At 43.9% G+C, this 25,820-nt stretch overlaps 1 protein-coding gene across 7 annotated transcripts in view; it reads left to right on the top strand.

The window, feature by feature from the left end:
- The window catches only part of LOC120901311 (protein sax-3-like), a 122,862-nt gene that overhangs the window by 79,102 nt on the left and 17,940 nt on the right, over nucleotides 1–25,820 (top strand). For all 7 annotated transcript variants that reach the window (XM_040309145.1, XM_040309144.1, XM_040309139.1 and 4 more), the window contains exons 5-6: nucleotides 19,013–19,306; nucleotides 22,783–23,088. In XM_040309145.1, coding sequence (XP_040165079.1) covers nucleotides 19,013–19,306; nucleotides 22,783–23,088 — 600 coding nt within the window. The remainder of the gene's footprint in view (nucleotides 1–19,012; nucleotides 19,307–22,782; nucleotides 23,089–25,820) is intronic.

Genomic DNA, 25,820 nt, shown 5'->3' with positions numbered 1-25,820 from the left:
GATACAAGTGCAGCAAAATCTGCTCGCTGTCTGGAACCACCATCCACCACCTGCGCTTTGCGGCGACTCCCCCCCCCCCCCCCCCGGAGCACGTATTGCTCTGACAGTCATCGAAATGCCCCGCAACCCCACTACCGTATATGTGTGGAGATATTTCATCCAGCGTTTCGTTTTCATCCCACCTCACGTGTATAATATCCAGGGGAAAAGTGTGGTGCAGTGTTGGGAAAGGGGCAAAACGAGTTCAAGCTGCCGGTTTTACCAGATAAAATGATAGACAAACAAATTGGAATGCATTACTCGTAGCAACATCAGCTTTTTTTTTCGTAGGTTGTGCATGTTGTGGAACTACGATGTTGCTTGGACGACAGGTTGAGTGATGGTTTGTTAAGAATTAATAGACTAATTTCACAACCCCGGCGTGAGTGAGCTGGATTGGTAGGGTTGATGTTAATGTTGATGTTGATGGAATGCACAGACAGTCAATTTGCACAGGTCCATGTGATGAAGAAGAGTTGCGAGTTATTTTTTCTCCGCACTGAGTGGAAGGTAGTAGCTTAGCGGGAAATTAATTTTAAATTCCCAGATTAAACTTTATGTCGTGCACTCAAGGTCTTGCTAAGCCGAACTTTAAAAGGAGTTAATGCATCGAATTTTATTTACATTTGCAATTTATTTGGAAGTTTGCTGATGAGAATTTCATTTCGAATAGTAAGAATACATAAATAAATATAGTACATAACAGTGGAATTTCTTTGGGAGTATGGTTTGAGACCTGATCGCCATTACAATTGTGCTATAGTAGTCAAAACCTTACTAAAATTCTTGATGTGTTCCGACCGCAGAGTTGGATCTAATAAATTCCAGTATCTAATAAATTATACCAATTTACCTTACATCATCCTACATCGAAGTCGAATAACCAATTTCATGGTCCAAGACACTCAGATGCAAAGATGAGGTATGTTTTATGCCTCACAAATCATTTACAAATCAAATAAATTTTTAAACGGCATGATATGCCCAGATTTTACATTTCCGCCAAAACATGAATTCAATGAAGAATGTATAGGACCCGCTGATATGATACTTCTTGCACACACTATTTTCACATAATGAACTCCAAATATTCTTTCATAAAAATGCTTTGATTTATTTATGTTCCCATGTAACTTAATATTTATTGTTGCATAATTTCGTCTGGTTACTGGAATTATTCATTTTAAACATTTTCCTGGTTAATTATCATCTGGAACACCATCCTAAAGTATGTTCATTCATCAGAATTATGCCTTAAGTCTTGAACATACCGTGATTCTGCTTTTCAAGCAGCATCTTATCGTTACTATCGGGCTACACCCCAAAAGAGCGAACCCGGAAGTGTTAGCTCTCTTCCCTCTGGGTTGGGTGGCGACATAAAATCAAATGGGCTCATGATTTTGGATTTTTTCCGCCTTTGCGTACACACTACTTTTTCCGTCGCTGCTCCTCCTTATGATGCAGTCATTTACAGGAATCAATTCTAGACGCTTCCAGTTTTGGTAAAGCGATACGAGGCTCAACCATGAAGGAACGATGCGTGGCGTTTAAAGAAACAATTCCTGCTCCTTCATCTTCCCGTGCTGTGTGCGGCCTCCTCCAATTCATGGCTTTCCTTCATCGTTTGTCGCCACCACTCCCGAGGCACGCAATCGCTCGTCCCAGTCGCTATAGGAAACATCTCATTTTATTTCATTATTAAATCCGATGGAAAGATAAACACACACGCCGATGGTCACAGTCATAGTCGGATCGTGAACACACTTGACTTGACATCGTCATCATTATATGTGTGTATGTGGCTTGATTTTGGAGAAGGAGAAAAACCTCTGCCCCGGCGGACGCCCAGTGGACCTAGGAAAAGAACCCCCTGGGTGACTGTGCTCTTTGCTGTGGTGGAGTTGACACTAAGGGAATTTAATATCTGCTTTAACTTTGGACTCTTCCAGGGCGCTTATGGTTGCTTCAGTCTTAATATGTGGACATCCGTTTGAAATTAAGCTCGCAGCAGTAACACCAAGACCGGAAGTTATCCCCAGCCATATCGACTGATGGTGCTGCTGCAGTGTGTGATATCGCTCTGTCGCAAGTGTCTTATCGGGCTTTGGCAATCTTTTGCCGAAATAGCTATAGGGGAGCAGAGATATCTCTGAAACCATTTGGAAAGCGTATTCCCGAGGCGAGACCACCACCCTGTCACAGTTTCGAGCGAAATATATATATATTAATCTAATTTTCCTTTAGGGGGAGAACACTTTGCCATTGTTATATTCCTTAGCTTGTTCACACTTTTATACGACTGTGTGTATCGATCGGGGATTGTTACTTCAGCGTTTGCCGGCTGTTCTTCTCTTCCCCGGAGCAGCAGTCTACTGCTACAAGCGGTGTCAATTTTGTGGTGTCGGAAGTTAGATTCCGCAGTTAGATTAAACGGGAGCCGCTCCAAACAGTAACAACGAGGGCGCTGCTATTAAAGGCGCTCCCGGGCTCCTGTGTTTGGTCGATTCGGGCGCACCGACAAAACAATGGTGGTGTGCGACCCTTCATGAGGTTGAGGCATTTGACGGAAAATTGATAGCAGACCCAAAAGGGCGGCATACAAACGCGTGCAAAACGAGACGATATGGCAATGTTTAAAAAGGGGAGAATTGCTGCTAGCAGCAGCTTTTCGTTCTGAGTTTCGTTCAGATGAGGGAGAGAGGGAGTAGTGTATTTGTGTGTTTAATTTTAATTTTAAATGCACGAAACGCAAACATACACCCTCACAAAGCGCACAGCGCTGGAATTAAGTGAACAACTAGATGGAAGAGGGCGTATGGGTGCCATAAAACTGAAGTTCCTCCTGAGCCGTTGTGTTCGAAAGTCAGCACCAGCCGCGTTACTAAAAAGGGGTTACTCTGTACACCGAGCGTTTCGCTACAGTAGGCTACACAACTCGACAACAAAACGGCCCTGGAATGGAAAATGCGAGTTTTGGAACTTTAAAAGCCTATCAGTGCTCCACCAACTGTCGATCCCCGACCACTTACTTAAATCAGCTGTAACCGAAGACGGCGGAGTTGAAACATTCCAGCAAAGTCTCGAAAAAGTGGTGAGGCGAGTAGTAACGATTATACAAATCCCTTTGCGTGCACCTCACTCCCTCTCAAACTGGGAATCCGGGAACATCCCTTTGAGTTTGTACGCCTAGGTGTTGTTCAAACAAATGGTTCCGGTGTTGTGTTGGTGCGCAAGATCCATCCCCTCTCCTTTATGATGATTTGCATTTTAGATTACAATTTTTCCGACCGTCGCTCATATTTTCACAATTTAATTTTCACCATCCTCCTCCCGGGTTTGGGTTCTATTCTTCCTGATGCGATATTTTAAAACGATTCTATGATGCTTCTCCGCATACACACGGTCGTAGTGCTCGTAACACGTAATTGCAATGGAATGATGGGTTGAATATTAAGAGGCTTCCTCGGTCTGTTGTTTGTTTATCCAGCAATCGTTATTTTAGGGCAGCAATGGTTCTCGTTCTATCTGTGCAATGATGATGACGTGTTAACTCTCTTTCTATGTGTTTTTTTCTATGTGTATCCTAGTAAAGTGCTTAATTTTAGAAATCTGGCAATGTCTTTATTACCCCATTTCGGATCCTGGAAACGTGATTTGCTTATACTCTATTCCCATGGAATATTGATGAGTGTGGGGGACACTATGGACAATCAAAATCTGGAGCATGCTTGTTTGTCATTTTTAAGCTACACAAGCAAAATGGACACACTTTTGAAGCTCTCTCAAACTTGTTCCTACTCGCTGCCGACACTCATATCTTCACCTAATGACATGCGAAGTTTTCCACCGCAGAACCACGAGCCTTTGTTGACTAGTCAGACTGAGGGTTCTTTTGGTCGTCTGTTTCAAATTTATGACTTATTGACATGTTGTCTCTCCACTTCACCTTTCTCTGTGGCTTAGTGTGTCTGTAAACTAACGAATGTGTGAGGAGCCTGTAAGCTCAAGATATTGTCATCAATATTTCAGCAGGATCTAGTTCCACTTGGGGTGGAATCGGGGCGAGAGGTGTACGTAGAGCAACTGGTTAGGGGATTATGTTTAAGGCTTCCGCTAACGACCCCATCATTGCCATAATCCTTAATTTGTACCAATCACTCCTATCAAGCAAAAACAAGTTCTCCATACTCAAAAAAAGCACTCCAACATACACACGCACACACCGACTAAACTAAACTTGATAGCCAGATCATCCGCTGTTTGGCGCTGCGTGTGACTTTTCTTTCCCTTGCCTTCGGTTTGTTTTCGATGGGGCTGCTGCAAGCAAAGGCTTAACACACGCACACAACACAAGGATCGAAATGTTACACGAGTTACGGACACACGATTTCTTGCTTCACAAATCTTCCCTCTTCTAGAGCCTGGTGGACATTGTCCAAAAGTGGTCATGAGGTGGAAAAATAAAATCAAGAAACTGGATCACAGAGATTATGTTGTCCACGCAGTCAAGTGTGCGCTGTTGCTGGAGCTTGGCCTCTCGAAGATAGTGCTGCTTTTTTTTACGGGTTCATAGTGTTTTTTCCTTCTCGGAACGGAACGGCACGGGGGAAATGGAAACATTGTCCAGTTGTTCTTCGGGGTCGCTGTTCGATGGCTATCTTCTTTTTTTGCGAATTAATGAAATTATGATAATCCTTTTGCGGTTGGAGTCGGCGTCGTTCGGAAAGATCTGCTTACAGTGGAGCAGATTTTGAGTGGTTTTCGGTTGCTATCTTTTCCTTACCGCCGTATGCTTTTTGCTGCGTTTTCTCTCCAACACCTTGTGTTGCTGCTTTGCGCTCGCTTATCAAATCTCATCTTTTAAATCGCAGTGAGAACAGAACCGTGCAGAATATAATTAAGTGTGCTAATTGATTTTTATGCTTTTTTTCTTTTCGTTTCAGGTAAGAAATTCCTCCCATTTGTGATCGACGTAAGAATGTGTGGACTAGCTCAAAAGAGGTTTGCTTTACGGAGGTTATGGCTTAATGTTGGTTCCTTGGTGAATATAATTTAGTTCGTAGTGAAGTCATTATTGAGATGAGTTTATTAATTGTGGGTGTTGCAAATGTAGCCTTGTCATATATTGTTTTGCTAGTCTAACATTGTGTTAGTAATTGATGTTTAGAACAATGTGTTATTATCAAATGGTGTGTTCTTTAAAACACACTATTGAAAGAATCAACAAACTCTATTGTAGATCAATGTCTGAAGAGTAAACGTTTTAGGCCAATGTAAGAAGTTAGAGCGTAAAACATTCTCGTAACATCATGATGGCAGTTATTATTCAACAGTTTCGTAGTATTATTTTGAGATACCTAGCGAAACGAAAAAAGTTTCACCTCCAATAAATTATTTTAATTGTACGTCAGTTCAAATAAATAATTCAAATCAACTGTCCTGATTTCATACCTCCCAAGCAAAAAAAGGTGTGTTTGCCATCGACTCATAACGAAAAGCAGAACTGAATTCGGCTGAAACTTCCCGTACCCGCGTAATGCCGCGACCATGACGACAAACCCAAGTCAATCCTGTTTCCTTTTTTTCTCTAACCCTTGGACCACTACTCCGTTCAAATCTTCCCCCCGCGCTGGCGGCTCAACGTGTCAGCACGCTTTTGAAGAGACCGCGCGCGCGGGTTCTGGGCTCACTAACTCGGGAGAGCCCCAAACTCCCGGCCCCGAAACGTCAAGTTTTCTTCAAGTGTGCTCCGACAAGCTGGGAGGAGTGGGGCTTCGGCTTGAGAAGATGCCTTTGGAGCCGGTTTTCGTCACGGATCGCTGGGTCGCGTCTTTCGCGTATGTTTAACCCGCTCACGGGGCGGCACGGGTCGGCGGCACAATCCGCCCTTGGTCCACATTTTCGGGGTGATGAATCGTGTACAGCGCAAAGTGAGACATCCCGGGAAAGATGGATGATCTGGCCGCTTAAATTTAGCATTTGTTTTGGCGTTTTCAGTTGTGTTTGCTGAGTTTCTTCGGGGTGATGTCAACAGGCACACGAACGTGGTGGAAGATACTTTTCTGTCGTGTGAGTGCTGCAAGAAGAAGTTGCACGTGCTTTCTTGGCTAGACAAGAAGGCAAGAATGTTTGATGCAAGATTGTTAGCAGCAGAACAACGCCACTTCGATGAAATGTAGAACCCACTCGCGGGAGACAACAGCTGAAGGGTCAAAGGGGCTGTGAGAAAAAGCTGAAATTGTTGGTCCCGCATCGACCCTGGGTCCTGGGGTGAGTGTGTGTGTGTGTGTGTGCTTGTGTACATGTTAAAAAATAGCTTCAAATCATTCAAACAAGACCAAGACCTGGTTGTTTTCAGCTGAACGCTGCAATTTTCAGTTCGGTTGTTTGCTAATGGGATTATTAATGATGATTTGTTTGGGGCAGCAGCAGCGGCAGTGTTCAGCATGTTGCTGTTTTCCTTCGCTAGCGAACTCTGGAATGAGTTTTTAATGTCTGTTGTACGCTTTTTTTCTTCTCTCTTTGCAAACAGGTGTGTTTGTTTGTATGGAAAGATGATAGGAGAACATTAGTTTGTTTGGCTGTTTTTGATTATTTACATTTTATTGCATTCCTTTTCCGCGATGGATCTTCGTTTGGACCTGTCGAGGTTGTTGATTGAGCTTGAAGTTACGATTTCAGATGAATCACTTCATAATGTTTGAAGGATGGAAGAAATTTTTGGGTAGACTCTTTCATTGAATTTGAGGAAGTTCATTCAATTTGTTTAGGTATCGTCGTAGTAGACACATCTTTTGCGATGAATACTTCATAAAGCTTTTAATAACAAACGCGAAACATAATATTTACTAATGCAAATGGCTTTAAATTAGACTACTTACGTAATCCTGCTTTAGTATCTGTAATCGATGACAGTTTTATTTCCAAACGGTTGCTCGGACATCAATAAAATGTCGTCTTATTTATGTTGTGTCAACAAATCAACGCGCCGCGTTGCAAAGGTACAATGTCGTTCCACAATTTGGCTACAAAAAAAGTAAACGTCTCCGATACAAGCGTATACTACTTTCCTGACAGATTTGACGATTGATATGACCGTAACAGCTTTAGTGTGATACAAAAATACTACACACACACACACGGGTTTCTCCTGTCACCAGTGCTCGCCACCATACCACTAAGCCACTCTTCAAAGACTTTGAGTGTACGTTAAGGCTCCGCTGATGTGAGTTGCTGCCAGCAAGCAATCAAAACACGTTTTCGCAGTCACCCTTAAAATCTGACGCATAACATACACCAATTCGCTGTCCAGTTGTTTTTTTTTTCTCTCCTTGGGAACCAAAAAACAAAACCCGTCTATCCCAACTACTGTCTCTCAGGACTTTTTTTAGGACACTTTGGTTATTAGACGCGGGGGGAAGCGAAAGAAATTGATACTTAGAAAAACAGGGAGCATGATGTAGGCGGCAAAGAGAGTGGCGGCTTATCCTAAACGCACCGAAACTTGTGTTACTTCTTGTCATTGTCGCAGCTTGGATAAGTTGGACGACGCCGCCGTCGTGTCGGGAGTCTCTTCCGGCGGGCGCGTTAAAGTTCGCGAGGCAAATTTTTGCATGTCGTGTGTTGAAATTAGCGTGAAGCTGTGGTGTGTGTGTGTGTGTCTGGAGCGAAAAAAGAGGGGTGCCTCGTTGCCTTTGTATAGCTTGGTTGCGAGGAGAGAGAGAGAGGTAGAGTTGGAATTGTTGGGGCTTTGGAGTTAGGATACAGCTACCGATGAGGCCATGGGTAATACAGACGCAAAACAACAACGAAAACATGCGAACCCCTGCTGGTGCGTGTGATGCCCACGTACGGCCACGATTTGCTACTAGCCATTGATGCTGATTTATTGAAACAGTATGTTTCCCTTCAGCTGTTTAGCCGCACCAGCAGTAGCAGTAGTTGAGAGATCCGGAGATGGCAGCATAGGAAAAGAAGGCTGCTGAAACAGCCAGCAAGCGAGCGGATGGTTTGTGGACAGGTTTCAGACCTCAGCAACACATGTACGCCCTGAGGCCAGCATGTTTTGTGTTATAAAGAACAGCTGTTGCTAATCCAATCCTTTTATGAACTCTGTAACAGTCAAAATGGGTTAAGAAGTTCTGAAAACTGCTTTATTCTTCAGAAATCTCAAAGAAGTGTTAAGTTGTGAAATTGATACAAGAGTAACAAAATATGGCCTAAGTTCTACGATAGCTTGAAAGATAACCGTCATTTTAAGAGGCCACCGTGCTTATTATCTTAACTATCCCCTCAAACCAAATTCTTCTGAGATTTCAATAGGCAGTCGTCGAACTGAATGTCCGATAGTTCACAAGCCTCGAACAAATTGATGGACCGTTACCGTCCAGGAACCTTTCATCCCAAACCAGCTTTAGTTGAACTCTCCCTTCATGTGCCGTTGAAAAGACTCTCGGCGTATATACTTTGTTGTACAAACTTCTATGCCACGAAGAACCGCACAAACCCGCATTCTCGATGTGTCGAACCGTATCGAGTAGTTGATCTAAATTATAACTTGCAACTTCGCTTTTGGCACCGGGTGTCCGAATACTTTGGCGACTTCGCGTGCCGTACAGAGCGCTTCCCAAAGGGTGAACTAACGCAAAACCGTGTGGTCTGCGAAGGTTCGCGAAGACCAGCCTAGACATAGTTGCACTTAAATTTGGTCGTGTACAACTTACCGCTCCGGTGGTATCGCGTTCGTACGCCTGGAGACAGTGTGGAGTGTGCGAAATCGAAACGACGACGGGAAGGATGTCTGGAACGCCTCCAGAAGTCCGGCGGTAACCCACTAGCAGCAGCACCACCACCATTTTTCCTGGCCTGCATATTTTCTGCAACCAGTTGTTTTAACGTCTGTATCTTCACTTTACCGCCGATGTATGTACCACCTTGCCGCGCATGGGGTGTGGAATGTGTATACAAACTGGCGTTGAAATTCCGTTGACCCTTCTGAGCGGCGGCCCACTCAAACAACACGATCATCCCGCAAAGCGTTTGACTGGATGGGAGAAAATTATTTTCTTCTCATGTGTATTCAACACAAAAAAGCCCATCGCAATCTGTATTTGGAATTGTAATAAAAAACGCATAAAAAGCGGGCACCCCCCCCCCTCTCCCCCAGCAGTACCTTCCTGCGTGGTGTGTCGGCTTATCAGCGGGTGGTTGGTGTGTTTGCTACGGGTCAGTTTTGGTGAGTTAGGATCCTCTCGCCGGGATGGGATTTCTGTGTAGTAGTAGTGTTGGAGCCGCCGTATGATCAATGTTTTAGGCGTGGATCATGAGTATCATCATCATGCATGTTGTTGTTACTGTTTGTGCTGGGTCCATGAAATTGGACACTTTCATGCAAAGTTTAACGCAACGGGGGGATTTTGTTGCTATATTACCAGCTGTGTTTGTTTGCTGGCACAATCCGGGGGTTCACTTCTTAGTCCTCATGTCTGGTTTGCTGATTATGATGAACCCTACACGGGACAGCCCGGTCAATGTGTAATCAAATTTAGTGTTATTTTCGAGGAATAATGTAGTATTTTGGACGATTGACGCAAATGTACCTATCAGAAAAATGAAAAATAACATTATTTCGTGAAGAAAGTGGGATATTGTTGATGGTGTCTCGAAAACATGTAAGTGATTTTACGTGGTTATTTGCATTGCAATCAAGTATGTGAAAGTAAAAATAACCTTGCGATGAGAAAGTACTGCGAAAATAATCAATATAACTCAGCAAATATATTTATCCCTCCGATGATTTGGTATATATTATCCTACCCACGTTCATTTCACTCCATTTTCGTCAATCTCTTTTATGAATTAAGTTCATTAAATTTGTCATTTAATTAAATAATGGCTGTAGTTGTCACAATCAATTCTATACGAATATCCTGTGACGTTTGAAAGCGTGAAATATGAGGTTCTCGTCTTGGAAATACTACCTACTGCAGTTGACGTTGCCCCTGAACCTGGACAAATGATTCAAACAGTGTAGTTTTCAGAGGTTCTATAAATGTATCTTAAATCTTATTATGTGGTCTTTAACGATACTAGACAGCGTTTTTATATGGGTTTTACAGTTAAAACCACACACAAAACTAGCCTGCAATTATAACAAAACTACCGCAAACAAAACTAGCCTCAAAGCTAGAATTAGATTTGAAAACCTGCTCAAAAACTCCAAACAAGGTCGTGTTTTCATTTATAACAAGGTGCATTGTAGAGATCAGGTGGTGGAATCTAGAGTCCAGGTGGTCTAAAAACAGGCTTATGAAAAAATTGAACGTCTTTTTTTGTGTGAAGTTTGTTTAATGGGTGCAAAAATTGCTCAAACGGTCTTTCTGGTACCTTGACGAATACACAAAACATTTCTTCATTCAGAATACACACTAAAATCTTCATTCAGTAGGAGAAGCGATAAAAATCAGCCTTTTAAATACATACACCTTGGGATAAGTCTACCTGTATATTATATCAACTTTGATAGCTGCTCGAAAACTGCTTTACAATGCAAATAGCTGCTAGGCTGAAAGTTCAGTCTACGATCTTAAAAGGGAAATGGGGCCTTATATCTAATTTTTAAGCTATTGGTGCAACCCACAATCAATAGAACATATTGTACATATCACTCGGCTGTTCCATTTGGATAAAATGTTGAAAATGTTATATTTCATCTACATCTCTAACCTGCTTCATTATATTCTACTAGCAGGGATAGTAATCTACAATAGGACAGTCTAAATAGCTTGACAGCTTGAAATATTGACTGATCAACAACTAGGTCCTCAATTTTGGGCCAATAACAGCCTTGAAACTGTTCCACAGTCCTTAAAACGCAAGTTTGTTTTTACCACCCGTCGAACCACAAAGCTAAAAAGGTTTATAAGCACATTCTTGTCCCAAAATAGGTCAGGATCGTTTAGGGAATCAACTGTCTAATGGGGCGGGAAAAAAGAGGCAGTCGTCCAACAGCCTGGGCGGAAGCGCGGACGACGGACGCTCCTCGGTTAACCAATTTGCGTAAAAAAGCATTAGGCAATTAAGGGCGAAAGCGAGCGTGGGCGATACTACCAGCATAAAAAAGCCTAACCAAACGTAGCGCGCTCTCGTTATGCTATGCTGTGCGTCGTCGAGGCGGGCTTGCGTTCGTGGAAATCACACTCTAAATATTCTATGAATATGAAATGATACGCAACACCGAAATGGGGTTGGCGTGTCTGAAATTAATTAAAGCCTTAAAATGAGAGCCTCATTCACGCACGAGGAAAGGTGTAGGAGTGTAAGGACAGCATGAGGTGTGTGGCGCTCCCATTTTTCCGAGGGCAGACCGGAACAACGCGACCGGGCTAATGGAAGGATCAGCGTGAGCTTTTGCCGTGTGGGTGAGGAAAAGGAACAACAGCCCCGAGCCGACAATTTTCACCGAGCCATATCGACACACTGTGTTTGCTTTTTTGCGGTGAAGCAGTCGTGCCAACAGTCGTGTCCTTGCATTCATTCCCTCTTGGCTTGGTTTTGAGGCTTTCCTCCTAACACATGTGTGTGTGTTTGTTTCGGGATGAGCAGCCAGTTGTTGTGTGGTATAAAATGGCTTACCTCGCGAAGGCAATTTAGTGTACATCCGCATCATTTCCCTTCAGTTTTTTTTCCTGTTGTTCAGCACGGGAGATGGCGAGGAAAAGCATTTATTTGTCCTCTGCCCGGCTGGAAAACCGTGCTCCTGTTTCCGTTGTTTTACGTTTAAAACCGTTCGCTCCTGCGTTCGCGGTGTAGGAATTTAGGGCCGCTTGGAATTTGGTGACTTCCCTGAGGGGAATAGGAATTTTTGTGTGGAGCTTAGAGAATTAATGAATGCAATCGATTTCCCCCCCGAAAGGATCGTCCAAGCCCGCCTCCGTTTCTAGGATCCGTAGTTTGTACCCAAATTAGTTCCAAATTTTCGAAACCATTACCAAACACTTAACGTTATGCAGTCAGCCGCCGGGGAGGGTTTGATGCTGGTGGACTGTTTATGTGACGGCAAAGCGGGCGTCATCATCATCCCTTTCAAAAGCCATCCTAAACCATCGGCTAAAAGTGGTTTTGGCGGAGAATTAGCATAGGCCATAAACCCCCATTATTGATGGCTGGTTAAATTGGGTTATGTTTGCGTTGCGTTGCTTTTGTCGCTTGTAGTTAGTACGTCCGGGCGAAATCCTCACGGTGAGGCTTTTTTTCGGAGGGGCGATATACATTGACGCTTATTTTGGGTGGGTGTGGGTGCTTTTACCTGCTTTGAAGATTATCGGGACACTTTCCTGTTTTATTTTCGTGCTTGGTGGCACGTTGTTTTTGGGAGTGGAGATCAGCTCATTAAATTGAGCTTTAATCCGTTGAGATAACCTTTGATCCGTGATGTTTGATTTCAAGTTGTTGTGTTTTGGATGCTCCACAAGAATTTCATTTGAACTTTCTGATGCCAAAATGTTGTATAGAAAGTTGTTGAAAGTGTGATTTGTAAAATAAATCCTCGGCAGAGCTCTTTAAAGTAGAATTATCTCACTGTAGTTCCCACTTTTATGCTTATCTCATACAGTGAAAAAGACGAAAAATTACGCCCTGATGACTCCACCAATCTCTCCCCAGTGTTCAAACCACGACAAGAAAAATGGAAAAACTTGTACACGTTGACAGCTTGCAAGCTCATTATATGCCCGGTCTCCCGGTGGTTTCCACATCCAGTCTGCATCTCCCTTGGTGTACGAGCAATGGACCCGACAGCGTGTCACTCGACTCGGTGATGTTGGTTACCTTTGCCCTGAACTCTGAACAGTGACCACATAGCTCTCCCATCTCCCCATTCCTTGGTGCACTATTTTTCAGCTTCATCTGTGCTCTCGGAGTGGTTTTGAGGTAATTTTTCAACGATTGAACTGAAACCCCTTCCCTTCGCTCCATCTGCCTGTCACTGTGCCACTTTACGCTGCACTAAATGTTCGACTGGAGTGGTGTGTGTTGCTCCACGTGTTGTGCTCTGTACCGTTTGGCAAAGAGCCGAGTCACGAAGAGTCAAAGAAGTCACGTGTTGTTGTCCGGGGTGTTGATGTTGATGATGATGAGCATTGAATGTGAGCGCGCGCGAAGCGCGTTCGCGAAGGAAGACGTATGACACGGATCGTTGACCACAATTTCTGTCCCTTACACACTCTAGGTGTGGTATGCGTGTGTGTGTGTGTTGGTACACTTAACCCACCGTTGTTGTCGTCGTCGTTTTCGCTGTGCAAGAGAGATGAGTGATTAACCCCGCCAGTCAGTTGACCCGACAGAGCATCTCTGGGCGAGTGCAATAGTTTAGCGTCACTTCGGGGGTCGCCGGTGATGAACTGTAAGTACTAATTGGTACTCCCCATTATCCATCAGTTTTGTAGCTCATTTTGTAGCAGCTAAGCACAGTGGAAAGTATAATTTGTTATGTACGCTTCACTCCCACCCCCGATTAATTTAGGATATGTATTTATAATGATTCATTCACTTCAGAAACTTAATGTCAGATGTCGGTCAGAAGTTCATGAGCTTCATAAGCTAAACATATTTTATTGGACGTTTGTCACTTCATCATATCTGCATAAAACCAAGTCGAACTTTATAGTTGACTTGGTATAGTTTGGAGTTCTCTTTGCATGGTCAGTCCGTCCTGACTGGAACCTAGGATCATGGATGCTCCAAAGTTTCTACTTTATTTGACCCATCTTCCTGTCATGTCGCAAACACCGTAAGGTTGCACTAAAACGTGCATATAACGGCGCACATATCCAGCCGCTTCATCACAACTTTATCGCCATAAACAATGACCAAGTCTCGAGTGTGTTCCATGATATTTTCGAGCACAACCGAACGCGCCACGTAGCTCTAAATTGGGGAGTGAATCAGGTCGCGTCGGCGGAACTGGTGATGATGATACGCTTTAAGGCCCCGGTTTTTGTTCTTAACCCAAGAGCACGGGAAGGGACGGCGGGGAGTGTGTTAGCTGGGTCGTTAAATTTGTCAAAGGCACCGCCATTAAAAACTATATCAATAAAATTTCTCAATAAAAACTAGTGTAATGCCCCGCAGCGCAAAAAAAGAGTCGCCGCCGCCTAATTCCTCTTTGGTAGACAAAAACTGCTCTGGTTGATGATGGTGGCGGCAGTTGGACGGTTTCCTGTTCTGTGTGCTCTGATGGTGGTGGATACGAGATGCAATAAAAGTGCAAAAGGGGTATCCCAGCACAAGCCTGCGACCACAGAGAAAGAGCAGTCTGGGAATCGAATGTACGGTGGAGTTTCTATCATGTTTTAGATCCTCGTGCGAATGATACAGATTTTGGAGAGACTTAGCCGTCACTGGGGATACAATCTCCAAGACCGATCTGCTGGGGGAGATAACTCTGCACTAAGGTATCGTATGGGGAGTTCACATGCATCGTCGTCCATCGTTTTTCGGCGCGGGCTAACATCTCTCACTGCACAGCTCATAAATTTTCGGATGCAAAACAACACATTGCCCAGAAGAAGACTCTGTTAGTTCTTGCGATGGAGGGAGATGAAGAAGACACGACGGCATCCAGAGTAAGAGAAGCGCACGGGTGTAGTGGAATTTCTGTGGCGTAGTTTATATTCGGACCACACAGTGGCGCCCCTGGAATGTGTCATGCTGGTGGAATATTTGCCGGATGACACGAAACACGTCGTCGTCGTCGCTCACACGTACGCAAAGACGTTTTACGAAGTTGTCCGTTGCAGCCGACGGCACTGTTGTTGATGATTAGGTGTGCGCTCTGTGTTGATAACGATTTTAATTAAATTTGGTTTGACTGTTGTGTCGGGTAGCCGTTTAAATTGAAGGAAAACATTATATCACCCAATAACCATATCGTGGGAGAACGCCACAGTTTGACAAATGCTACTGCGCGCACCGGCTGCTGCTGCTGCTGCCTGTCTTGTTACTCCACTCACCATAATTTCCTACTTAACTGGATGATGAATGGTCACCATCAGTGCGATCATCACATCATCTGGCTGAGTGTGTTAAAAAAATAGAGTACACGGCGGTGGCACCACGAGCATTGTGCGGGCCACTTTTGCTTGTTTTTTTGCATGATGATTGGCGTTGATTTATTTATGGATGCGAGAGAGCCGCTTTCCGCTTTTGGGTGTGATGTAGCGCATTCCTCCACTTCGCTACTCCATAACACACCCCGTGTGGGGTTTACTCCATCCAAGCTGCATACTGCCTGAGGAATTTTGAACTATTATGTCGAGTGGAAAAGCTGAACGACTGTTGCTGCTGCACGCCAGGGAAGGAGAACCGGCACGACGGGAAAGAACGTAGTCAGCAGTCGACAGTTTGAACAGCTTGTGGAAAGGAAAATATTTACTCATCGCACAAGTGAACGGCGTGCCAGGCATGATTTCCCCGATTTTCTCACTTTGTTAGTGCGTTCTGTCAAGGAGAGTAGTGTGTCTGAGGTGTGATGGCGGTGGTGGTGAAAAATCAAAACAGACTGCGAACTCCAAACTGGACCAACAACACGCTGCTGTTCTTGTTGCAGAACCCTTTGCGTACTCCCGGTGTATGTAAAGGATGAAGCTGTCAAAAATGTCTTCATCAAGTTCGTTTGGTGCTGCTCTGGCTCTGGTTCATAATGCCATTCATCGTCGCACGGGTATGGGAAATTGAAATCGGCACAAAAAATAAAGCATTTTTGATCATGTTTATAATGGAGTGGCAACGGAGTTGTAGCATTCGAGCACGACGTAATGTAGCACTTTTTCGTGAAACAAGATTTTTGCTCCGAAGTTTATGGGCATTCTGGAAAGGGAAATTCATTGGAGGATGTCATCACATTTGCGTCGTATCGTTTGAGAATGATATAACTGTGGGTCCATCTTAAATAAGGTACCAACATGTGGATATGGAGATCTGAAAGTATGAAGACATTATTATGTATACAACAAATTGTGAAAGGAGCGTGGAGAAAAACTAAAACATACAAAAGAACAAAAATGTAATTAAATATAGGTACTGTTATACCCTTTTTAACTTGAGTATTCGATAATAAGAAATAACACCTAAAAGAGAAAGTCATTGAGCTGCAACGAAAACTTATTCTAAACCATGTAAACCAAATTTTAGTCTACTTTATCATTGTTTTATGTTCTATCATTACTAAAATATCAATAGCGTCCTAACGAATACTGCAAGTTATAACGTTTCGCTGAAGGCTACCTTAATGTTTGACTAATTGGGACTAGCATATATCTTTACTACTTTCCGAAGGAGTAACCGACTATTCACTGCGGCAAAAAAATAGAGGCAGCTAACACACTCAGTCACGAACCACATCCAACTACACAACATCTGCAAAAGCTAGGCGAAGGTAGTTGCTCGAACTTCCTTTCCAAGCCAACTGCGCTTGCAAGTTTTGTGTAGGTTTTTTGTTCGTAGGCAAGTGTGCCCATATTAACGATGCCTGCAGGATGTAGTAAAGACCCGATTTCTTAACGCTCCTCCTACCCATCGTCTCAGTTAAGGCACGGTTCTTCTACCATGTCTTATGTTGGCTGATGGCTGTGGAGCGAACCCCTCCGACCGATTATGGTGCATTTTCATACCACGCACACACAAAATGACATTTCCACCGCTGAGAGAGAGACAATGGCTAATAAATGTGCAATTATGGTGCCCCGGTGCTTTAGGCGGTTCCATCCCACGTACGGCGGAGCAGAAGGTTGGGGATTAAAGCGGGTTTTGCGCTTGCCACAAGCACTCCTTTGCCTCGTGTGTCTTTACATAAAGCGTGCATAAAACGTGCAGAAATTGGCAACCTCCCATCCGCTCGCTTGGAACCGCTTGTCGAGGCGATAATACGCCCGGGTCCACCTGATTGATCTTCGATCTCGGGTCGGTTTTTCTCGGCTCTTTTTTGCTAGAGTGCCTTTTGCTAGCGCCATCTTTGGCCGTTGTAGTGCGTCGTGCGTATCGTAGATTCTCTGTTTTGGTGCTTCAAACTGGCGCATATGCATGCATGTTGTGGGGGTGAAAGCATTGACAATTGCACTCGCGTGTGGGTGGTGACGGAGGGTGTTGGTGCACTTGGTGTGTAGGTTGCATATGCGTGGCACTATTTTAGACCGAAGCACTATCCGTTGCACTGTCTTTTGATCAAAAGACACACTTGCGTGTGCCCTCAATTATTGCGAGTTTTTCTTCTTCATAGATTTCTTGGTCGCTGTTGTCGTATGCAAAGCATAGGCGTGTGCTGTTATTTCAGGTTGTTGCCCTTAATACTGAGTATTAATATATATTTGCCATCGTATGAGTGGTTGTTGCGGATTTTAGATGCTCATATCAGTAAAGACATCCGTTGACGAAATAAACAAACTTGAAATGATGAGTATGAACATTCTTAAAGCCTCGACAGACGGTATGTTTGGTTTCAAATTTAAACTGTCTCGTCTATTCCACTCATCTGACAGATCAGACAGTTTTCGCATACAATGAATTAAATAATGAAACAAATATTTTGGAAAGCATAATCTCCAGCAGATTTCACACTCAGAAACATACAACAGTCGCAGTCTTCTTGCAATGAACTTCCAACTTGTGCATATTTGTCTGGGCAAGGTTCAACATTATTATCATCAATGCCATCACCCTTCCGTCTTAACCTTGTGTGTGTGGTGTCGCAACCGTTGTGTGCACTTTCGCTGCAGGCAGAATTGTGCATAAACTTTACGACGACAGGTTGCAAAAGACACGCCACCGCCATGTCGTCGGGTGGTGGTGGGCGCCTTAATCCGCAAAAAGCAACAAAAAGGAAGCAGCAGCAGAAGCTCATGGAGAAACCCGAACCAGTTTGGCGTGCTGTTGGCGGTCTCTCTCGAGTCATCGAATTGCAGTTGCTAAGGTCTTTGTGCAAGGAAACTTGAGAAAGTGCAACGCGAACCCGAAGGCGGTGTGTTGGCAACCAAGATGACACTCGCCAGACTTGCGTTGATTAAATGAAGCTGTCAAATTGAGTGTATATTAAACGGGCGTCCATTTGCATGGGCCATCCATTGCAGACGTACGGAACGGGGTTCGCTCGCTCGCCTATCATCCTTCCGGTTGGCCGTCTTCTTATCCGAGCTGCCTGTGCTCCTATTCCAATGCTTGCTATGGGCGCATCCTCTCCTGTGCTAATGTTGTTACCACTGCTGCTGCTGCACTTGAGTTTGCTGTCTAAGATATTGGGATCATGAAATGAGAGCTTGTTATTACAGCAGCAGCAGTGAGCTGGATTAAGAATTGTGCCTGTCGATTATGAAGTCACTTGCCTGGAACTTCCAGTAGAAGAACCTCCTCTTCTGTGTTACGGACGGGGGCCCAGTATTTAAGCCTTGTGAGCCATTTGAAATCATTACGAGAACATGGCGCTATCAACAGTTTCACAGTCGTCGCACTGAAAACAGACCCGCTCGCACACACAACACAGGCTTTTGGGATTAGTTTTACGCAGTAGTACCGTAACGAAAAGGCCGAACGACAAGGACTAGGTCCTCCCCTGTAAATTATAACTTTATCAACTTGCTGCCATTTTGCTGTGCGCCTCCATGGTGGTCTTCCAAGGTTTTTTATCGCTCCCTTGGGGAAAGCCTGGGAGAGAGCCCCCGTGCTGAGGAAAGGGTTCTACCGGATTATAACCATTTGCCGACCGGAAAATGTGGAGCAAGCTTTCCTCTTTGCAGGTGGAGTTGGGAGGACTTGGGTTATAAAATTTGCATATTTGACAATGATCCGGATTTTGCGCTGCGTTTAATTCGTGAAGCGTGTATTATAACATCTTCGATGTGGGGAGGGGGAAGTTACGTTTTCCCGTTTCCAAGGAAATATTAATCGATCGATTCTGTTACCACTCTGCTCTCTTCCCCCACAGGCCAGTACCGTGCACCACGGATCGTCGAGCATCCCAACAACCAGATCGTGCCGAAAAATGAACCCGTGACGTTGAACTGCAAAGCGGACGGGAAACCGGATCCGGCCATCCACTGGTACAAAGACGGTGAGCCGGTGAAGTTCACGCCCAACCATGTCCTGCTCCCGACCGGCTCGCTGTTCTTTCTGCGTACCCTGCACAGCAAGAAGGAGAATGATGCCGGTGTCTATCGGTGCGTCGCATCGAACCTCGCCGGTATTGCCGAGAGCCGGAACGCTACGCTGCAGATTGCATGTAAGTAGACTTGTAGAGGAAATTGATTTTCTGAACCTAGAACAACACCTCTTTAGACGTCATTGGAGAGCATCATGGTACCTGACGCTTGGTGTTATGATCGGCATTCAATTAATTTTTAAAAGAAATCGTTCATTTTTCACACTTTCAACAAGAACTGTGAGCTCTGATCAAGGTACTAGTTTCATTCTTAAAGAGATTTATATTCAATTTTTGAATTTCTTCTAATGTGATTAAGATAAATCCTGTTACGTTGGCTCTACACGTCATGTTGGCTGACCCTTTTAAGGTTTAGAATTCCAAAATCGGGAGTTCAAGAGTGCTGGGTTCGTTAGGGCATGGTCACACCTAAAACGCACCTATCCCGCATGTGACACAGTGTTCAATAATTTACGATACAAAGCACTTTAGAAGATAAGCAAATACGTCGAGTCCCGAAAAACAAATGGAACGATCGTTCCCTTTTGTCAAGGTCCTACGGATGACCCTACGATGCATCAATCTATCTCTCCCGGAACCCGTCGTAATGTACTGGTGTCGCGACTGCATCATCATCTTCTCCTGTCCTCGCCGCATACATCCAATCTATCCTTGTTGTCGGCGTTGAATGTGTGTAGCTCTTTCCTAGCCTACAATATATATGCAGATAGGTTTTAGACGGGAAGGAGATGTATCATGGCGCCATCGGCTGCCGCCTCTTATCCACCTCCGTCTCGCACTGCTGTCACACAAGGTGCACACACACACACCGCAACATCTATGCGCGCTGATTTGCATAATTATTTATTACAACAATAATCCTACCTGATCGGAACAGCGCGCTTGCATGTGGCAGGCAGCAGCATCAGCAGCGCACCTCAAATGGCAATTCCGTTCAAACCACTTTGTCTTGTATCTCCGTGGGGATTGCTCCAACACGTTATGTTGCGCCGTGCCCCACATCCCCACTCTCTTTCTCTCTAGTCGAGACGTACATTATCCACCATCAGATCGCCAATGCAGCGACCCAGCAGCTGAACTTAGTCCCAGGCCCATCTCATCCATACCCAGTATCTTTGTTCGAGGCGAGAGTAATGATGATAATGGAAGAAAGGCACAGGAAATTAAATGATACCACACTCTCTCTCTAACCGGCATCGGCGCAGTGTCCCTTGCCCATGTCGAGCGACATGCAATCGGCTCTGGCGTGGCCCTGTGGTTGAAGAGATTCCACCGCCAGTCTTCTTTGTTTATCCCATTTCGCTAATGGTTAGTGCTTCCTGTGTGCCGCCAACCAGGGAAGAAGACGCGGGAGCCTCTTCAGGTGGAGTGATGTTGTGTCACATTGAAATTGATGCTTTGTCACTTTTATAAATAGGCATGAGGTGTCGCACACGATTGATGATATTCGATTTGGCCTGGCCTGGTGGCAGTTCGGAAAACCGGCAACGGGCAGTTGGTCTGCTCCAATCGGTGGATATAAATCTCTGACAGGAAGAGAGAAGGAAGATGAAGAGAGAGTGCGCGCAATACACCATACACCTCTCGATGTTGTAGTCTATGCAGATTGAATTACGCGGATGTGAAACAATGGCATTGTGTTTGGTTTATTGGGGGCAAAATACGTAGGGATTTCTTCATAATGGTATCTTTTTCCTGTGTGATTGTTTTTTTTTATATTGTGAGTTAAATCCTCAGAGATATCGAAACCGAATGCCAAAAACATGTTTTTTAAAGTAAAATTATTATAATGTTATTGACGAATAGGTAGTAATGATATTGAAGGATAGATCTGATGATTTTACAAATATTTTACCAGGTAGTCCCATGAATCAATTTGATTACTAGACAACAACGACAACAAGAGATTATGTCAAACAATAATGCTAGAAATATGTTTAACAATTGTATTCTTAATATGAGTAAGATCATATCAGATGATATAAGAACTAGAAGTTATCACAAAGTCATTCACTTCGTATATACGTTCTTCTTATGATCTAGACAGGAATCATGATATAGAATTTGATAGAGGGAGTGATATTTTACAATTGCATTGAAATTGTGACTTCATTTGATTCTTGTTGTGCTAGTATTGTGATGTTGTATGCAAAATTTGGAATGTCGTCTAAAAATGTTGATATGCATTTGTTGAGTACATGAACGAACGATGTACGTTTACCCATTTTTAGCTTGATAGCTGGATGACTGATTCCAATTCTTAATATTTAAATTTAGGGAAAACTAATTTTTGTCTTCGAGAGATTTTTTTTATTCCAATTGGTTTTAATTCAATTTTAATATCCAAATCCCAAATTCAACTCAGATATAACATATTAAAATACTCATTAGCACAATTATTTTTGATGAATTTCTACACTCCATTGTCGATTGATCTGACAATGACGTCGCAGAGCAGTAATTGTATATTCGTGTTTTTCAACCAACCCTGTTTTTTTCGTCATTTCATTTACAAACGCGTATCTACATATGAATATTAATACAATGTCTAATTAGAGCGCGCTCTGATGTGTACGCTCTTTGCCTATGATGGCATTATTTGATCGACAGGTTTCCCCGGGCTGTGTTGATATGTATACGGTGCTTCAACCGCTAATGAAAACAAATTTGCATAAATTATGCGTCGCTGTTTCACCTTTCCCCAACAATTCACCGTTGCTCGATCGACACTTAAGACAATGGAAAGTGTTCTCCATGTAGTACGGCACTGGCTTTGGCAACAGGGTCCACACGGCATCGGCTTCGCCCCGTCAAAATGTTGATTAACAAAACCGGTGAAGTGCAGAAAGGCCGACAGAGAACCCACCCTTGTAATGACACTGGATAATGACATACTTGACATGCATCGCACCCAGAACGGTGAGCGCACATCGGGATGACTGACCCCTTTCCACTCCGGCACCGTTTCGCGCGTTCCGCACCATCATTACACAGGACAGCGAAATGGGTCTAGCTAATGCATCGTGTGTTACGTTTTGTATATGTCCTCCCGCGTCTGTCACTTGACGCTTGCAGATTGCATGAACATGTGCACACGGAACAGGTTGCGATCCGTTTAGTATGTTGGCTGACTGACGGCGGGTTGACTTACGTTACGGTTCATCGACGGCCGTTTCAACATAACCATTAGAGAACACGATTCTCTGCCGGTTGCATCTCAACTAACCTTTATAATTGAGCTCCCGTTCCGTTCACCTGAGCTCATAATTACCTGCAAGTGCGCACGGATGCGCCATCGATCCTCTGAACTACATTGCTGCATTTAACAGTGCACCATTGCAGCAGAGACTCGCCACCGCTCGCGCTGATGGTGTTCGCCTAACGCGCGCACGCGGGACAAATCTAAGTACCTTGTAAAATGGTGTCAATTCGATGATAATGATAGCCGCTAATGACAGCAAATAACAGGATTTTCAGGAGGTCTCGTCTGTTTAATTTCTTACGTGTTTTCGTGTTCTCTTCTCTTCCCCACCAAGTGCTGCGCGACGACTTTCGGGTGGAGCCGAAGGATACGCGAGTGGCCGCTGGTGAAACTGCGCTGCTCGAGTGTGGCGCCCCGAAAGGCAGTCCCGAGCCGGGCATCCGCTGGCTGAAGGACGACGTACGGCTGGTGCTGGACGAGAATCTGCGCTCGGCGAAGGAGATCGGCCGCATCCGGATCGTGGACGGTGGCAACCTGCTCATCAGTGACGTTCGGGCGACGGACGGCGGACGGTACCAGTGCGAGGCGTTCAATGCGGCCGGTAAGCGCGTAAGCTCCATCGCCCGGCTGATCGTGCAAGGTAAGTGAGGAAGAGTGCAGGACATGGACATGATAATGAGGCATAGTTTTCCGCAGAGTAAGATGTTACACCGTACTCTGCTTAGTTGTGTTTGACGGCTGCGATGGATGTGTATCTGTGGTTAACTTAATAATGCCTTATCGAAGTGGTGGTATGGGAAGATGCGATACTGCACGATGGTTGGTTTGACTTGCAAATCGCTGCAATGATGGTCCAACCGAGCTGACAAGGGATAATTACTTACTTTCTTGCTTCTCGCAGTAGGGCAGTGCATTGAGGTATTGGTTTGCTACAAAATAATATAAAATTACAAAACAATCATTGAGCATTCTTAGGAATTCAGAAATGAATACATAAAATTGCAGGGATACCTAGTTTATGCCATCGTGTAGCCAAGCTTAACTATCTTTTGATTTAGTTTTATATACAACCAATCATTTCCATCTAATAACAGTAATTCACAGTATCTTAGTATAGTATTGTCAGTATCGTCAGATTTAGTTGACCATGGGGTTTGTCCCTTTGGGAAGAGCTCTTTTGGAATTCCGGCCGAAGTGATAAGGCAAGTTAGAATGACTATGACAAACGTCACTTGCCAGATGAAGGTGGATGGAAAACTTTCAGGGCCTTTTACTACCTCCAATGATCTGCGCTAGGAGGACGGTCTTGTCAGTCTCCTATTCAACTTGTCTGTAGAGAGGGCCATCTGGAACTCGAGGATGAGACCACGGGAACCATCTTTTATAAGTCAACCCAGATCCTGCCATACGCTGATGATATAGACATCATTGGTCTCCGGCTCTCCTATTTAGCAGAAGCCTACCATTGGATCGAGCAGGCGACAGTGAACCTGGGATTGTATATAAACGAGGCATAGACCAAACTGATGGTAGCAACATCAGCGGCCCTACCAATAACTAATCCAAACTTACGTAGGCGTGACGTACAGATAGGTGATCGCACTGTTCAAGTCGTCCTAGAATTCATCTGGGGTCAAAGGTCAGCAACGACAATAGTATGTAAAATGATGATGAGAATGAGTATGAGAATAGTCATTCTAAACGCCTGAGTAATCAGTTCACCTCAAAAAACCTGTCGCGACGGACGAAGATGGGAGTATATAGAACCTATATAGTACCGGTACTAATATACTACTTTGAGACATGGACACTGTCAAAATCTAACGAAACCCTATTAGACGCGTTCGAGAGGCGGATTGGCAGACGAAGGCGCGACGAAGACCGCAAAGCGGTTGTAGCGCCGTATAAGTAACTAAGTATGAGATTCGTCATGAACTCATTATTTGGTCCTGATGACCATTTGATGTACTTTCCCTGTTTTGAATTGACTTCTTGTTAAGTTTCTATATTCATTTTATAAATGATCATGAATCGTTAGAAGATAATAAGAAAATGTCATAAAAATGTATAATATCATAGAATGATCCTAATCACTGACTCTATATTATAGAAAGTTGCCAGAAGTCTTGATTAGATAACACCAAACCGTAGAAAATGTAAGGAATTTACAAAATTTTGGCTACATTCTAACAAAACCTGCCCAGTTTCTTCAAAAATTACATTGAATATATAATTTTGTTTCACATGGTCTCTTCTAATCGCCTTTTCCGTACACGTTGATAATTCGACATTGGCTGAGCTTACTAAAATGTGAACCAGCTTGACAAATTATTTTCAACAATGCTTTTAACCTATTTTAAGCTAGTTTTCAACCACAATTGCTTGAAAAGTCACCCAAGCCTTTGATTGAGGGCCAATAATGCACAAAAAAACTCTGTCATCTAATTAAAATATCTTTTTTTTTTTGCTCAAAAATCTCATCGATTTATTTATAGTTCAAGCTCATTGGATTGCTGCTTGCATAAAATGAATTTAAAAAAGTTGTTTTTTTGATGTTTGTCTATTAAGTACTACCGAGTATGAGGGTACTCCTTTAATGATTTCATCATGCCAAAATCAATGCAAATCTTATACAAATGCCGTTGTTCATGAAAATCGAATCAGCAGAGTAAAGGAAATTAAATCATGGTACCAATATATAATTCCTTCCCTAGGATTAGTAAGGCAGCTGCACAAAATACACTTAGCAAAGCATTTTTATAAACGAGAGGATGCTTTGCAATGGTAAATAAAGCTCCCCATTTACATCATTCTCCCCATTAACAAAGCAAAAGTGCTGATCAATGCACTGCTGCTACTGCTCGCTTCGAAATGGTTGTAATCGAATTGTAAATTAGCAGCTGGGCCGAGAATATCACCCGTTTCGAGCCACTGCTGCTGCTGCTGCTGCTGCCACAAAGAAAAACCCAGCCGTCGGTTTGTTTTCCATTCGATTGGTTTTATCCTGCTCATAAATTTTTATATTACTTTCTTTGCTTACGCCCACCGTTTCTCTTTGTGTGAGTGTATGTGTGTGTGCATGGGGAGGCGTCGTTCTCAAACACTCACTCTCACTCTTACCTAAACGTTCTCAAATCAAACAGCGAAGGCAAGGGAGACGCCAAAAGAAGATTGGCAAAAGAATTGTTCATTCATCTCCTTCCTTCTCCCCAAAATAGGCATGAAACACACCAAAACATCGTCCTGGAATGGATTCGTCCTGGGATCTACCAAACCCAAGGAGGTGTGTGGTGTACGTGTGTGTGCGCGCGCTCACCTTCTGCGAAGGAATCCATAAACTAATCAAACGAGTTCTTGGGACGACCGGGGGTA

The sequence above is a fragment of the Anopheles arabiensis genome, chromosome 3 (assembly GCF_016920715.1).
Source record: "Anopheles arabiensis isolate DONGOLA chromosome 3, AaraD3, whole genome shotgun sequence".
In the NCBI taxonomy this organism is placed as follows: domain Eukaryota; kingdom Metazoa; phylum Arthropoda; class Insecta; order Diptera; family Culicidae; genus Anopheles; species Anopheles arabiensis.
Note: the sequence above shows the minus strand (reverse complement) of the source record. Positions and strands in the feature narration are given on the sequence as shown.